The sequence below is a fragment of the Melitaea cinxia genome, chromosome 11, assembly GCF_905220565.1.
Source record: "Melitaea cinxia chromosome 11, ilMelCinx1.1, whole genome shotgun sequence".
Classification (NCBI taxonomy): domain Eukaryota; kingdom Metazoa; phylum Arthropoda; class Insecta; order Lepidoptera; family Nymphalidae; genus Melitaea; species Melitaea cinxia.
The window spans coordinates 1,370,355-1,386,897 of record NC_059404.1 but is presented as its reverse complement, the minus strand read 5'-3'; the positions used below and the strand labels follow the sequence as shown (position 1 = coordinate 1,386,897).

The window sequence follows — 16,543 nt, the reverse complement described above, 5'->3', positions numbered from 1 at the left end:
AGTTTTAGATTTCGTCTGCTTTAGAATCCAATCTTGATTGAATTTACAACTACGAACTACATTTTATCGAGTTATTCAAATGTATTTTCATATTATTTGAATGTTGCCTGCTGTTGCGTTCCTTTTTGCGTAATTTGAGGCGTCGTATATGATTTTAAAATGGTAGATAGTAGCGATAGGTGACGACAGGGTATTTCGTGCGATTATAATTTGATATTATTAATCAAAATAAAAAGCAAAATTTTTGGAGTATAATTTCTTTACGCACGCTTGATTTGGGATGTAAGCTGATGAATGTGTGACGAGAGCGTTACGATAAGTGTAATCGGGCGAGGTGAACGGAAGTTGAGAGGGAGATATAACTTAGTGAAGATGGAAAGAGAGAGCACACAAATTTTTTAAATTAAAATTAGTTTCAAAATACGATCCTCTAATAAATATACGATCCCCTATACTAATAAATGGAGAAACGGTTTTTGTTCGGTTATACTGCGAAAAGTACTGAACTGGTCAGAATAATACTTATACCATAAGATGCAGCGTGTCTCGGAGAAGATTTTAGTATATGACATATTGGTGATTACTTTCGTGTTAAAAGATATGGACAGACAGAGGTCGCTAGTATTTTTAGTAAATTAATTATCTATAGTTATTTCAAATCTATCACCGATTCGAACTGCAAATTATACTGAAAAGAATCGACAAGTTCATAAATTTATTGAAACCATCAGTAAAATTTTAGTTAGTCGTACAATTACGTATGTATTATAACTGGATAGGTACACATTACATTTTCGTTTAAATATTCAGAGGGTAGTAAGCCCGCTGATCACAACTAGTGCGCTATAATTTACGTACGTTATTGACATTCGGGTGATACATATATGGACGCTGTAACAACATTTCGTCCCGGGGGAGCGATCGCATCGCTCACTGTCAACCGGAGGATGCACTGTGTCCCCGGGCTACCAGCTTCATACAAATAAACTAGTTACTAGTTTCGGAGTTAACTCTACACAATGAGTAATAGAACTACCCTATACTTTACTATCTGGCCTATACTCTGGCAGTCTATAAATATCAATGCTGGTCAAATATGTCTCGAGGAATGTCACGTCATGATGTGAAAATATAGCATATAATTATTGTCTCTGAACTCATTTTCAAAGACCTATGTACTCGTATTATATACATTCTATTGAAACCCATAAAGAGAAGTATAATTTACTTCACGATTAAATTCACGAGCGATAGCTAGTTTTGATAAATGACGTAAGTGCCTTGATATACTGTCACTTACATAAAGTTTCTAATGAGCTACAGATATTGAAAATAAATTGTGAAATTATAGACATTCAAATACAAAACTACATAAAAAAGTTCCGCGAAAATCTTACAAATCATCATCATCATCATCACAGCAGCCTTCGCAGTCCACTACTGGACATAGGCCTCCACAAGTTCACGCCAAAAATGGCGTGAACTGATGTGTTTTGTGACCGATGGCGGGATAGCCATCCAACTGCTGGCTTTGAAATACACAGGCCGAAGACGAGCAGCAGCGTCTTCGGTGCAACAAAGCCAGCCCTGCAATCACCAACCCACCTGCCCAGCGTGGTGACTAGGGGCAAAACACATGAGTTCACGCCATCTTACAAATAATGATCTTAAATAGCACAAAATTGCAACACAAGTTAACGTATTATAAACTACAAAGAGTCATGTATTAAACGTAATAAATAGTTGTATAAAAGAACAAATTCACAAACATGCTCACCAAATAAGTCTCCGGATCGGTCTGTAAACAAATCGACCAACAAATTCAGAAACAGTCGACGTTATTTCCCACCGGATATTGGCACTACGATTTAACGCCTCCCTAATCCCTCGTGTGATGATGACATCCAGTTACCAAGAAATATACAGGTGTAATGGAATTATAAATTTAAACTTTGTAAAGTAGGTATTAATGATTAATACGAGTATGTTAAAATAATCATTTTTGTTACGTGTGACGCAAGTAGGTACCTCCTAATTTACTTAAAATAAAATTGACTTCAAATAAGATGATGATCAAAATAAATAAATTTCAAGTTTTTTTTTTATAAAACCAGCCCAGCAACCATACCAGCTGACCCCGCAAACGTTGTTTTGCCATATATTTTATTAACCTTTTTAATCCCCCCCACCCCCCTATAACTTAGACCTCATTAGATTCATTCCTACATTCAGACCTACCCGATATGCACACAAAATTTCATAATATTTTATTAACCCTCTTAACCCCCCCCCCCTATAACTTAGGGGTATGAAAAATCGATGTTATTCGATTCTCAGACTTACCCGATATGCACATAAAATTTCATGAGAATCGGTCAAGCCGTTTCGAAATTTTATATATTAATATCCAAGGGATAATATTTTACATTTTTAATTTTAACTTATCGTCTAGCTACTTTGATAGACTCGAATTCACAGTGAAACCTTTACACGAGATAAATAATACGTTTTCATATGCTGTTAGTTGGTTGGGTCCCGCAGTTAGTATTAATATTTCACTTTATAGAGTTTTTTTTGTGCTGTGTGGCTACGGCACCAAATAATATAGCCACCCCTTCTCTTCCCGTGGGTGTCGTAAGCGGCGACTAAGGGATAACAAGGTTCCACTACCACCTTGGAACTTAAGAAGCCGACCGATGGTGGGATAACCATCTAACCGCTGGCTATGAAACACACAGGCCGAAGACGGGCAGCAGCGTCATGGGCAACACACGAACTTGTGGAGGTCTATGTCCAGTAGTGGACTGCGAAAGGCTGCTGTGATGATGATGTGATAATGACGTTGCTAGAGTAGCTCGTACCTTATCGTAGAATCGTAGATATGGCAAACATTATCATTATATTATATTAGTCATGCAGATGTTTGGGCAGATGCATGGTCTTGGAGTTTGTGCTTGTGTTTGTGTTCCGGATCTCCCACACAGGAGTAAATCCCAGTAGGGGAGTAAATCCCATTGACTGTGAAGTATTTATTTAATTTTATATATGAAAAATATCTCTTAAAACCTATTTAAATAAATATATTTTAATTTTTTTTTGGTGAACTTTAAAACCTTATTATTTATCGTTGTGTCCATTTGTTATAAGTATTCTTTGACGGTCTACGTGTAAAGATGCCTGATGATGATCCAATAAAGGATCGAAACGTCGCATGAATTTGCAATTAGTGGTTTGATTGGCACCTTATGTCCACTTTCCTGCGAACCGTCAAAGAATATTTAAAACCTTATATTACAACAAGTCACTCAAATGCTCAAATTGTATATCATGCATAGGTAAATCAGATACTCTTTGATATCTGGTCAATGACTACTACTAGAATAGTATTCTACAAATAAGTCGTCATTTTAAATTTAATAAATATTTATATATTAATTCCATTTGTTATGGTAATTTATAATTTTCTGTACATTGATATAGGATGGGGAGAGTCACTGCTTTCACTGCCAAGGAAATGGCTCAGCACCCAGGTTTACGGCGCCGACGACGAGGACTTCCAGGTAAATTTTTACATAAATATTTAAATAATGGAAGAATTATTACATAATCTAAATTCTCAATGATGGGGTTGTTCTAACCACAAAAAAATATTAGTACCTACACAGTTAATACCACATCTATCTTTTTGTTTCTTTTCAACACTGGTAAAAATAAAATCTCAGTCCGAAAATATACTAAGTGCCTGTTTCACCAATTGTGAATAACGCTATTTGACGGATGACGATATCCAGCAGATAAAACTTTTTGATGTATTGTTCTTTTTCACCATCGAATTTCACTGTATTTACAAAAGATTTTTACTCGCAAATGTGTATTTAAACTTGTACTTTTTTAATTAATGTGTAACATGTTTCAATGGCCTATTCTACATCCCGCTGGTAAAGATTAATCGTAACTATTTGTAGGGTAACCTTTATCCACAGCTGGGAAAACAGGCCTTTAGAGGAATAATGTTTGTTAGCGCCAAAGCGCCTGTATAAATTATGGTAGCAAGACGACTCATCGCGGAATAGGTTCCTCAAACGCACAGGCGGCATATTTATAATTACCGTGTTGTATATTTTTATATTTATATACATTTTAACCTCTTCTTTCCGATTGATTCTTCGCCAGCACAAGCATTGTAACACCTTTGTTCTATAAATATACAGTTGCACTAGTTTATCTATGTTTCATTAAAGCTCAATTAATGTAAGTATAATAAAACAATAAGTATGAAAATATAATCCAAAATAAATACAGTTTGTCCAGGTTGCCAAACTCCCAGTTCCGGAGCTGCAAGCCACGCTGGACTCCTACCTGGACTTTGCATCGGTGATTGTGAACCCACAACAACTAGAGAAAACCCGGGAGATCGTGAAGAGGTTCGCAGAAGACCTGGGGCCGAAGATGCAAAATGTCCTCGTAGAAAAACAGAAAGAGACGATTAATTGGGTAAGGAAAATAGTATAGGCTCTTTTTTGTTAAATATTGATATTTTTAAATTCTATTACAATTATTATGTAAGTACAAATTTTGAAATTTTAAAACTATTCTCACGCAACTGTTTCTATATTATAGACCTTAAAATAAAAACATTTATTCTACATCTATCATACATTAATTTAGACAACTGTTATTATTCATAAAGAAATCGTATATAATTGAAATGTACTTTATTTTTCCTGAATACATGTAGTAGATGTTTGTATTTATCTGGACTTTTATGTTAGTGTTTGTTGTAATTTCCCCGACATTTATCTCACCAGGGACCGTTGCGTATGAAGCATTATGAAGTACTTTAGGCGTTTTTTGACATATGCTGACATAATTTATAAATTTTTATTGAAACAAAAGCTAATAAACTAATATACGAAAACATAATTTTATATACATTTTAAATAACCTAATTTTATTCTCACAAACAAATCTTGTAAAAGTTACAAAGTTAAAGCGTCAGTCTTTTGTCTCTAATCAGGCTCAAACAATGGAATTGTGATTTCAAATTCATAACAAATAACAAGGTTATTACGGAAACGCCTTTCTTTCATAATTCAGTTTCGAAAAAAATAACAAACATCCACAATGTGAGCCGTTAACGTTACTGAAATGAATTCAGTGACTCAAAAATTATACGTTTTATTATTATTTTTTAATCAAATCACAGACAATGTTGGTTTAGTTAGCGTAAATAATGATAATCCACTGTTGTCAAAAGTATTAAAATTCTTAGACAACGCAACAAGCAATGGAAATATTTTTGAAGTTACATTAAAGTTATTAGAAAGTGTTTGTGTGTGTATTGAGGAAGTATTGAAGAAGAAACAGACGTATTCAAATTTTCCTACAAGTACATTACATATTGAGGATGAAGAAGATAATGAAAGACAGTTAAATATTTATAAACAAATTTACAACAAAACATGTGTACATTTAAAAAGAGAATTAAAAGAGAATATAAAAAGAAAACATAACGCGCAAGATATTGATGGGCCAGTGAAGAAAAGACTAAAAGAAATCAATGAAAACGCTGAACTATATTACAAACTTTTATTCAAATTTCTAATTGAAACTCAAAACTATCATACGTATAATATTCAAAGACATTATTTATACAGAAATAAATTTAAACTAGAAAAAGAAAATGAGAACAGCGTAATAATTATTGTAACTTTACATCCTAATACTACAGAATCAAATATTAAAGAATCAAAAACAATAAGCAAGGATTTACTGAATAAAATACTATATTCGCAAAATCCAATAGATATAGATATCATCAACAAAGGAGAACTGCAAACTATCGATGAAATACTTAAATCAGGCCACGTAGAAAAATGTCATCTATATTCAATTTATCGCTTTTTATTATTAAGTAAGCGGAACGGTAAAAATAAAATATTTAAACTGTTATCCGTAAAGGGCACAGTCAAAATGTACATAGATGTTGTAACAAGTCAAAGTGATGTCAATTTCTTAAACAAGTGTTGTTATGATGAATCTATTATTAAGTCATGTGAATCTGAAATAATAAAATTAAATGATGAAAAATCAGCAACAATTGAAAACAAAAACCACGAAAAAGAAAAAGAAAATTACCATCAGATTATTTCTAACATTAAATTTTTAGTAGACCAATTCAGTAAAAAGGCTAGCATTAAAGATATGACGACAAATGATCTTGACGATTTGAACTATAGAAATGAATGTTATTTAGAAAACTTGTATACAACTGTTTTATCTGATTTTACCACTGACAATGACAATAATAGCACGTTTTTGAATAATCAATCGCAAATTCAACTTAAATATCAAACATCTGAAAAGTCAAATTTATACATTTCAACACTATTCAACATTTTACTCACAAATCCAACAGAATCTGAAATATCAACTAGTGATAATGCATTAAATACTCAGCATGACTTTGTAACCAACATATTAAATAGAAACGATAGATTAGCAGATTCTAAAAACCAGACTGTTCTAAAAAAATCAACACCAAATTGGGGATTAGATGTGTTAAATACAACAAAAACTATTAAAAAATTTGCATTTACAACAAATAACACCAAATACATTAACAGAAATTTTACACTCGATCGAGTTATACACTTAGTCAGTGAAAATGACTTGGAACATTATTCTCAAAACGCAAGCACTCTTACGATTTATCGAAACGATAATAAAAATAAAAGTTTTGCCATCGACGAAACAACACCGATCAGTAAAGCTACTGCAACAAATGACTTGACAACAATAACAAGTATAACAACAAGAAAAAACAATGCCACACCCACTAATTTGATAACTTTCAGTGAGATGTACACATCAAAAACATATAATATATTAAGAAATAAAAAACTGAGTTCTTTGTCTTGTAATCCAAAACCGAGTAACTTGAAACTTGCCTCCCGGCTTAATACTGAGAAAATATCACCTACATTAAAAATAGAGCCTTCACTTTACTTGAATACAGATATATCTCATCAAATATTGACAAAATCGTTTGTAAATTCTATCAGTAGTGATAATGTTACTACTAAACCATATGAATGTAATACACATAGTCTAAATAATACATATACTACAATAAAAACTGATACAACAAATTTTGAGTATACCGGAGGGCTTAAAATGGAAGAAAACAATAAACTAACAAGCAATGCAGCAACACCTGAACAATATGTAGCTAATACAAACCTACAGAACAACTTAAATAAAGTTTTGATGGAAAAGTTGTATCCGAAACAGGAAAGAAATAATTTAAATTATTCTTTTCAAAATAGTAGTCCAATTAATATATATGTGACTTCAAAATTTACAAAAACAAAGAACAGTAGGCTAACAAGTGTAAGTGTTTGGAAAAAGTCTACCCAATCATCATCGTTTACACCAAAAATCGAAAACGTTGTAGACCATGTAACTAAATCCACAAATTTGGATATAAGCTACAATGAACCCAACAATACAATAGTAAATCGATCTCAATATTCCTCATCAAAAGAGAAAATATATAAAGCAACAGAATTTAATATGAATGTAAATGCATTTAATGTAAAACAGAATACTACAGAACATAGTAAACTAGAGGGACATTTTATTTTAACAATTAAAAATTCAACTTTAGCACCAATTAACAAATTATATACAAGATATCTTGTATATACTAGTGAAGTTAGACCAGGGATATCATCTTTAGTTGGGATTTTAAACAACAAAACAAAATATAACGTTTTGCTTAATACTCCAAAAATATCAAATGAAAACAATTCTAAAACAATGCCACATAATCAAAATCAGATCACGACAATACCTTTAACAAAATCGATCATTTACTCAACTAACGACGACAAAGACAAGCTATTTACATCAAAATTTACAAATTCAACTCTGAATGGAAAAATATTCCATAGCAAAATAATTGGGCAAAATAAACATTCTACGCCGAAGTTGAGTAATCAAAATTTTGCGATATCTACTATAACGAAACTGAATAGAGGTACGGAATCGTTAAATACTGATAACAATAAAAGTTTTAAAGGAGTTATTAAACACGAAGAACCCATTACCTTGGGACCGAAAAATAATTCACTATCAATAAATGTTTTCCGCCTGAAAGATGAAAACAAATTTACAGATACCGTCAAAGTAAGCACTGATCAATCATCATTATCAATGGTCGATCGAAGCAATGAAGATTATCATAACTTTATTGTAAATAAAAAGACAAATATAAATAACTTACTTAGGTTTGAATCTAAACAAAATAGCAATTTAAGGGCAAGTACACAACAAATTACTCCAACATCCTTTAAAATAAAACATACTATTTCAATAAAAAATAAAAATCATAACAAACAAATATTAAATTTAGCAAGGTCATTTAAAGAATCAAATACAAATAATTACGAAATCGTGACGCAACATCAATATATTGATGAAAACATAAATATGACAGAAGTAAACATTAATGACAGTAGTAAGAAAGCTTATAAACATGAGAGCTTTTCCACACCTTTGCAAAACTTAAGTTTACCGATAAAAAATGAATTTGGTCAAGTCAGTGAACGATATTTATTACATAATTACACAAATTATGACGTTCTCTTTGAGCCCTCACGAGTTCAACAGTCATTTGAGCAAACTACTCCAAAATCATTTGAAAAATCTTCTTCGTCTTTAAAAAATAATAACGATCAACAACTTAGTCGCAAAGCATTGAAGCCATATCCATATAACGCAAGAAAAGTTGATGTAAATGTAAAAAAGTTGAATTTGAAAAATAATAACCGTACTTATCTACAAGAAGAAACTTTCACCGAGGCATATAAAAATTTAAGTTTAATAATAATTAGAAACGAATCTAGTACAAGAGATGCAAATAAATTAGTGATGACACCGCCTGCAGATGTTAACAATATGACAGAAAAGCTAAGTGTTTTTTTATCAGATAAATATATATTAAAACCTAAATTAAAGGAAAAATCATTTACTACGCAGTTAAAAAAACCAATGGAAATATTTTCATCTGTTGCAGCAAATGTTACACCAGTATTGCCTTCGATATTAATTGGCAATTTAAATTTTAGTTCGACACATGTCAAAAAAAATATTACACCTGGTTTTTCAAAAACGTATTCAAATATTCAAATCGACACAACGACAAATTATGTTCTAGAAGCTTCAAACAAAACTTACACAATGGAAAAGAATCAAACGTCAAATGATCAAATAACTAATACAAGCGATATTTATAGTGACAATCTGGAAACACCAAATAATATAAAAGGAACTTTACAGAAAAAATTTATGACTTTAAGTTTATTTAGTACAGATGGCATAAAAGCAACACAAATAGGTAATGTGAGCTTGAAAACAACGATTCCTAGTTTGATAACCAAATCATTTCTTTATATGAAAGATATTCCTGATACTACTTCCTACAGTTATATATCGTACGAGACTAAACTACCGAGTAAGAAAAAAGAGCAAAATACTTACACATATATATCTACCAAAAGAAAGAGCTATTCAAAAGCAGAACCATATTTACCTGATAATGTTAGAGATAGGAAAAAAATCAAGTATCAAAAAACTACACAAACCACATCATTACCTACAGATTTGATAAACTCAGCGACCGTAGCATCTAAAACTGAATTTAAAAGTCACAGAAAGATAACTGAATCCGAAACCAGTACATTGAAAATAATACTTACACAAAAAGAAGAAGAACTATTTAAAATGACCACAGTTAAAACATACCCGACTAATATTACAATAATAAATACTATAGAAAAGAAAAATAATGAAACTGATTTGATACCTAATAAATCACGTTATGATTACAAGCAAATGAAAATATCAACACCATCTTCAAGTGAAATTGAAATTGTAAATATTTCAAAAGATAGAAAAGAAATCAAAGTCGAACGCTTAACCAAGAATGACTCAGTAATTTTTACGATATTCGATGGCATTTTAAAAAATAAAAGCAGTTTGTTGATTTATGGAAACAGAAACCAAACAGAACCATTTCCTATTGGTTTGCAAACAACGATAAAAGAATTAATTGAGCCTAGGATGAAATATAGCGATGATATCGACGTTAATCAAACATTTGCCAATTTTCATAAAGAATCAGCGGTTAAAAGAAAAGAGAAAAATGAGATGTTTGAAATAAACAAAAAAGGTTTAACGTTTGAAAACTTTTCTAATAAAAACAAAACCTTGTTGCGAAGTTCAACACCAAAAACTGTACCTTTTAGTAACAAATATTATAACTTTAGAAAAACTCAATATCATTTGCAAAACCATATTCTTGAAAACAAAGGTCAAATTAATAAAAAATTTAGAAAATTTCATAATATTTTAAGTAAAAGTGTATATGAAAATTTAAATTCCTCTTCCTTTCAAAATAATACGAGAAATACACAGTTGCATCTCGAAGAAAAGATACAATCATCGACAAAACCTGTGGCACCATTCGATAAAGATCTCAAGGCTATAAAAAGGCAAACCATAAGCGATAAGACTCTAAATCGTAATCGACACAAAAAGTTTACATTAGCTCCAAAATTTCAAAATCTGAGATCTTTCGTTACAATATCACAAACAGAGCTGACAAAGTACCCCATGAAATCAAGTAAAGAGATACAAGCCACAACAGTAGCACTTACAAACTACACGAATAATGAACAGGATCTTACGACTGCTATAAATAATAAATATGAAATTAATCAGAGTTCTAACATCACACATGATGGCTCTTATCAAAATGTATTCAGTAAAATTACGCCGAATATAATATCTTACGAATATTTTTTAAATTTAAATACAACTTATGCTTATTATAACGAAAACAAAATTACCAAAATATACCCTTTAAGTAAACCGCGAAATAAGGTCCTGACCTCAAAATCCTTAAATACAACAAAGAATCCGAATACATATACAAACCTACCTACTAAAGAAATAGGTTCTGAAATACAGCATTTGGAAAATTCATCAATCCAAACCGATTTTATAAAAAATATTACAAAATATCCAATAATTTCCAATCATCATTTTTCCTTTTTTGAATTCTTAGGAACTCAAACAGGACATTTATCAGAAAGTGTAACAAAATTTCCTATCTATATCACTAATAGAGAAAAAGAATATGTCAAAAACACGATATCTAAAGAAAAAAGAATAAAAGAGATTATTTCGAATAATCAACCAACGATTTGTAGTGATAAAATCATAAGACTAACTTCGACATACGCCAATTTACAAAGACAAAGTAAGAACAATAGTAATAATCAGACAGGTACTGAAAATTTTAATAGTCCGATAAAAATGTATGCATCAGGAGCACGTAATGGTACAAAAGTTGAAAAAAAGTTGAGAAATGATTTATATAGTCCAGAGAGTAATAATAAAACACAAATTTTTAAAACTGGTCATTATATAGATGCAGCGACAGATAATAAAAATTTAGATGAAAAAATAGCAAAGATAAATGATATAGCTACCACAAAGTTACTAAACACAAACCAAACAAATTTTACTTACTTTAAGAACTTTACACATAATTTAAGCAATGATGACGCTGTTTATTCAGTTGGAGCGAAATTGGTCTCAATCACACCTTTTGTAGATGTGACTACACCGACTATACAAACAGTCAAAACTTTAGACAAAATTTTATTTAATAATGTATCTCGTCGTTTAAAACAAGATAATGCTGAAAAAATATATACGAATTCAACTAATTTACATACAAAAATAAACACAGATAATAACGTTTTAAGGCAGACAGAAGTTGAATTGGATTTAAAGACAGTAAATATAATCGAAAAGAAAATAACGAATAATTACATTTCTAATGTAAAAAATAATGCACTTACAAATTGCACTTCCAAAAACAATGTCAATATTTGCTACACACAACAAAAATTAAATGAAAATAATACAGAAAAAATAAGAACTTCAAATATTTCTACACCAGACTACACAAAAACATTTACAAAGCCAGATTTGCAACCCAATAAAATAAAATCACCAATAAAAGTTACAAAAAAAGTAAAAATAATTAAATACAATACGTATAAGCCCAATGAAGATGATGCTGATGACAAAATCAAATCGCAAACTTCAGCTAATTACAAAAAAATTCAAAGGCAGCTGGAATATCCGAATTATGCGTCTTCAACTATATCGATAAGGAAGAAATCAAATACAAGAACAAAACAATCACCGATAGCGAAACATTCTTTTGACATATCTAAAAAACATAAACCAAAAACCACAAAGGATGGAAATACTGAAGATCGTCACGAGAAAGACGCTGTACATTATACAAAAATAAACAAATTTAAGGAAAATTTGTTAGATCCTTTCGAAAAAACAAATCTCTATATTATCACTAAAACTCCATCTCACACGCAGCGAAAAGTTTTAAAAAGGATACGACTTCCTAACAAAGACAAAGATATAGTAACTATGAATACCAAAGATTTCTTCTCAAGAAGAAGCAATTTGCAACGTTTAAAAAACGTTCAAGCGCCTCGTCAAAATATAAATGTACCAAAACCCATTACTCCAATACCGAAACAGTACATTTTACGACCAAAATTTGATAAAATTGACGTTAACGTGAAACCTAGACAAGAATACATCAGACCAAAACCACTTTTCGTGATCTCTGATAACGATTTCTACAGAGACAACTTTAAAACTCATCACCGCAGTAATGCACTATCATTGCGGGAGAAAGTTAATTATATCAGATATTCTTTACCATCTAACGAGCCTGAACAAGTAATAGAACGTCCTACTTACCCTACTCCGAATGCTAGACCTACATTGTTGCGCGACAAGATAAACTACATTAGAAACTACCTTCATAATAGTAACTTTGCCAGATCGACCCAATTTCCTTTTAATAATAATTACTTCATTGAAACAACAACTTTTGATCCTCCTTATAAAGATCCTCTTTATTATTTCCGGAGAAGTGGCTGGTACGAAACGCCACCTTCATTAATCACAGAAGTAACTACGACTATGAGAAAACCAACAAGAAGACAAAGAAGAACAATTTTCTTTTTAAGTCCAACTGTACCATATTACCGTTACTTTTAATTTTGTCAATAAAATATATTAATAAGTATTAAGTACTCATTATTATTGAGTTACCTACATTACCACTACACATATGATATTTTATGTATAATAGTTTTTGCAACAAATAATAATAACGAAGCAGCGCTTAGAATTTGCACTAATAGCTTACATTTATCGTTTTATTCCAACAACAATTGATGATAAACACTGTAAAGCAAAATTGTTTATTTTATTAATATTAATGTATATACTTTTATAGTATATAATTTCTTGAATTTCTGGTTTTGATAAGGTGACAGACTGGTGGCTGGATGATATGTATCTGAAGGTTCGACTGCCAGTTCCCATCAACTCTAACCCTGGAATGGTGTTTCCTCGGAGGCAGTTTTCCAAAATCGACGAAGTGGCTGACCTTGCTGCCCTATACATTGATGACCTGCTAGACTACAAAGAAATGCTTGATAGGTAAATTTGATAGTTACAAAATCAAATCGCAAACGTACTGTAGCAAAATTAGACCAGGCTATTAACAGGTAATTTTTGCATGAATGTATTAATTATCTTATATTATATTTCGCATTTATAGAGGTGAATTGCCACAAGAACGGGCAACCAGTCGCGAGAAGGGACAACCATTATGTATGGAGCAGTTCTATAGGTTACTGGGAGTTTGTCGTATACCAGAAGTGGGCAAAGATCGCTTGGAACTACCAGTTACACCCAGTAATCCTGCGGAGTGTGAAGAGCTGGTGATCGTTGCTTGTAGAAACTATGTGAGTTTTTTTGTAGTATTGTATTAAATCAATCAGTAAATAGGTAACTACTGGGTAAAGTTCTTTTTTTCAAAACGTGTTTTAACCAAAAACAAAAATAATTGGAACTTACGCCCTGCTCCACACTCCTGGTTGTCAGTTTGGCAGCTTTAGATGGTAATCTCTTAACCGTAGATTTTTTAAGTTATTTTAACATCTCTCATTATATATCATATTATGTAGCCTTTATATTGTAATTAAGGTTTAAGATTAAGTAATAACAAGGTTCAACTTAACTAATGAATAAAGATGTACATAAGTTTTAACTGTCAAAGTTTTCGTCTACATAACCCTAACTTATGTATTTTAATTTAAATTTAGAACATCGAAATACATTAACTCGTATTTCGTGGCTTATTTCTAATTAAATAAGCTTATTTAATCAAGCTAAGACTACCCAATCCTTAGTTTATCACTTTACAAATATCCCCAATCTGAATAATGAAGACTATTTAAACTTTATTATTCTTAGACTTGAGCGTAATCATCTTACGATCCGTCCTAATTTAATTTAATGCTGAAACTTTATTAAACTTATTTCTTATGACGCTCATAGTTTCTATCCTAATTATATAACCTATCTGTCTCTAAGGGCTGTAAATTGATTAGAAGTTAATAAAACAAAGAAAAAACACATAACGATGATGAGTTACCATCTATTGTATGTACAATTACATTTAGAAGTGATGTGTACTTTCTAATTTATGAATACAGTTTACGGAAAAGTTTTTTGAAGTGAAATTTCTTTAGAATCGTTTTGATTTGAAACTCGATAAAACGAAAATGCGTCACGATAAAAAAACACATAAATGTATAGTAGAGTATGAGACAGAATACATTACTGCTTAAATAAGCGACGAGTTTTGCATGGCACTTACGACCTTTTTGATGAAACCGTGATCATCGTCGACAGGAAAAAATCATAGCGACCTAATCTACCTTTCCTACGTTTCAGAAGTTTCACTTCTGCCGTGTGAATTGCACACACACACTTTTTTTGTTACATTAACAAATCGTTTGCCATCATAAGGTCAATTTAAATTTCCTCTTAAGAATAAAGTTACTCCATATTTTTTTAAATGATAATATATTTAATCAATCATCAAAATCAAGTTAATATACTCAAAGACATTTTTCAGTTCGCAGAGTTATAAAATCTATCTGGCAGTGAAAGTCCCCTCAAAATCGGTCCAACCGTTTCAGACATTAGCCGGAACAAACAGAAAGATAGACAGACAAAAATCGTAAAAAATGTTATTTTGGTATATGTACATCTATATGAGTTTAGTAAAAAGCGTGTCTGTTTGTAAAATTTTAATATTACAAACAGACACTCCAATTTTATTTATTTGTATAGATGTTTTTTGTTTTCAATCTTTTCCCAGTTCTATCCTATACCAGTCAAGGCAGTGGATCGTGGACGCCTCACACCAGGAGAGATTCAGGCTCAAATACTACATGCGATGGTGGACGCGGCCGGGGCTCCACCCGCACCAAAGGTGGGGCTCCTCACCGCTATGAACAGAGATCAGTGGGCCAAGAGCAGGGAGCAGCTTATTAGAGGTTTGATATCTTTAAATGATAACAAATTAATGCACTGGTCACAGCAACTAGATTCTGTTCGATTAAGTTCGTTTGTTCTTTTCTGTGCATTTAGTTCATGTAGGGTTCGATTTCTACCTCGTATATATGTTTTATAGGCCACACAGATTTCTAGCGTTTGTGTTTACGTTGTGTTTGCTTCCGATGCACAAGGTTTTTTTTTTGTTCTGCTTTGTTGTTACTACTTTTTTGGACTATCTTATAAAGTTTAAAAAAAACATTTGAGTCAAGTCGTACTTAACGTATTTAAAACGAAATGTTTTGGTATTTTCATCTGTTGACGAAGCTTACTGACAATTTTATTTTATTTCTCTTGCTACACTTATTTATTTCTTATAAAGATATGCCTGTGCTTCTAAACCATTTTCCGAATACTAGAAAATACACAGACAACACAGTTGCAGACATTTATAAGACTAGGTTAAAATCTAAACAAATGAATCGAATTTATTTTTTATTAACAATTAATATATTTCTTTACTTTTATCAATACTTTAGATGAGAACAATCGAACCAACCTAGAACTGATATCCCGTGCACTGTGTATCATGTGCGTCGACGAGGCGGGCGGAGATCGTTCAGAACTCGACGCTGACACCAACGCTCTGCTGCGCGCCATGCATGGCGCTGGCAGTCGCTACCACTCTGCCAACCGCTGGTTCGATAAGACTGTCCAGGTTAGTTTTTGTAGGATATTTAGCAATCGTCTACATCATATATTAACAGCCTAAATCCCCTCGAGGTCTTATATAATAGAAATAATCTGTTAAAATTTTTGTCTGTATTTTTTTTTGATATATACAATAAACATTAATTATTTACTAGTATTATACTATTAACAATTTTATAAAAATGTTCAACGAGATAATTTAATGTAATTTTGTCAGATATTACAAGTTTATTACCTTCGATGGAATGGAATCAGACATGAAGAATTCCGTAGCAAGATCACGCCTCTTGTTTTTATTTACCACCAG

General features: G+C 31.5%; 1 protein-coding gene across 1 annotated transcript in view; it reads left to right on the top strand.

Annotated features, from left to right (window-relative positions):
* Positions 1–16,543, top strand: part of LOC123657969 (choline O-acetyltransferase) — a gene marked incomplete at its 5' end in the record, with an annotated part of 73,845 nt that overhangs the window by 46,187 nt on the left and 11,115 nt on the right. Inside the window, 6 exons of the mRNA XM_045593448.1 lie at positions 3,481–3,560; positions 4,303–4,494; positions 13,445–13,617; positions 13,739–13,925; positions 15,350–15,527; positions 16,065–16,243. Of these exons, the coding sequence (XP_045449404.1) occupies positions 3,481–3,560; positions 4,303–4,494; positions 13,445–13,617; positions 13,739–13,925; positions 15,350–15,527; positions 16,065–16,243 (989 nt within the window). The remainder of the gene's footprint in view (positions 1–3,480; positions 3,561–4,302; positions 4,495–13,444; positions 13,618–13,738; positions 13,926–15,349; positions 15,528–16,064; positions 16,244–16,543) is intronic.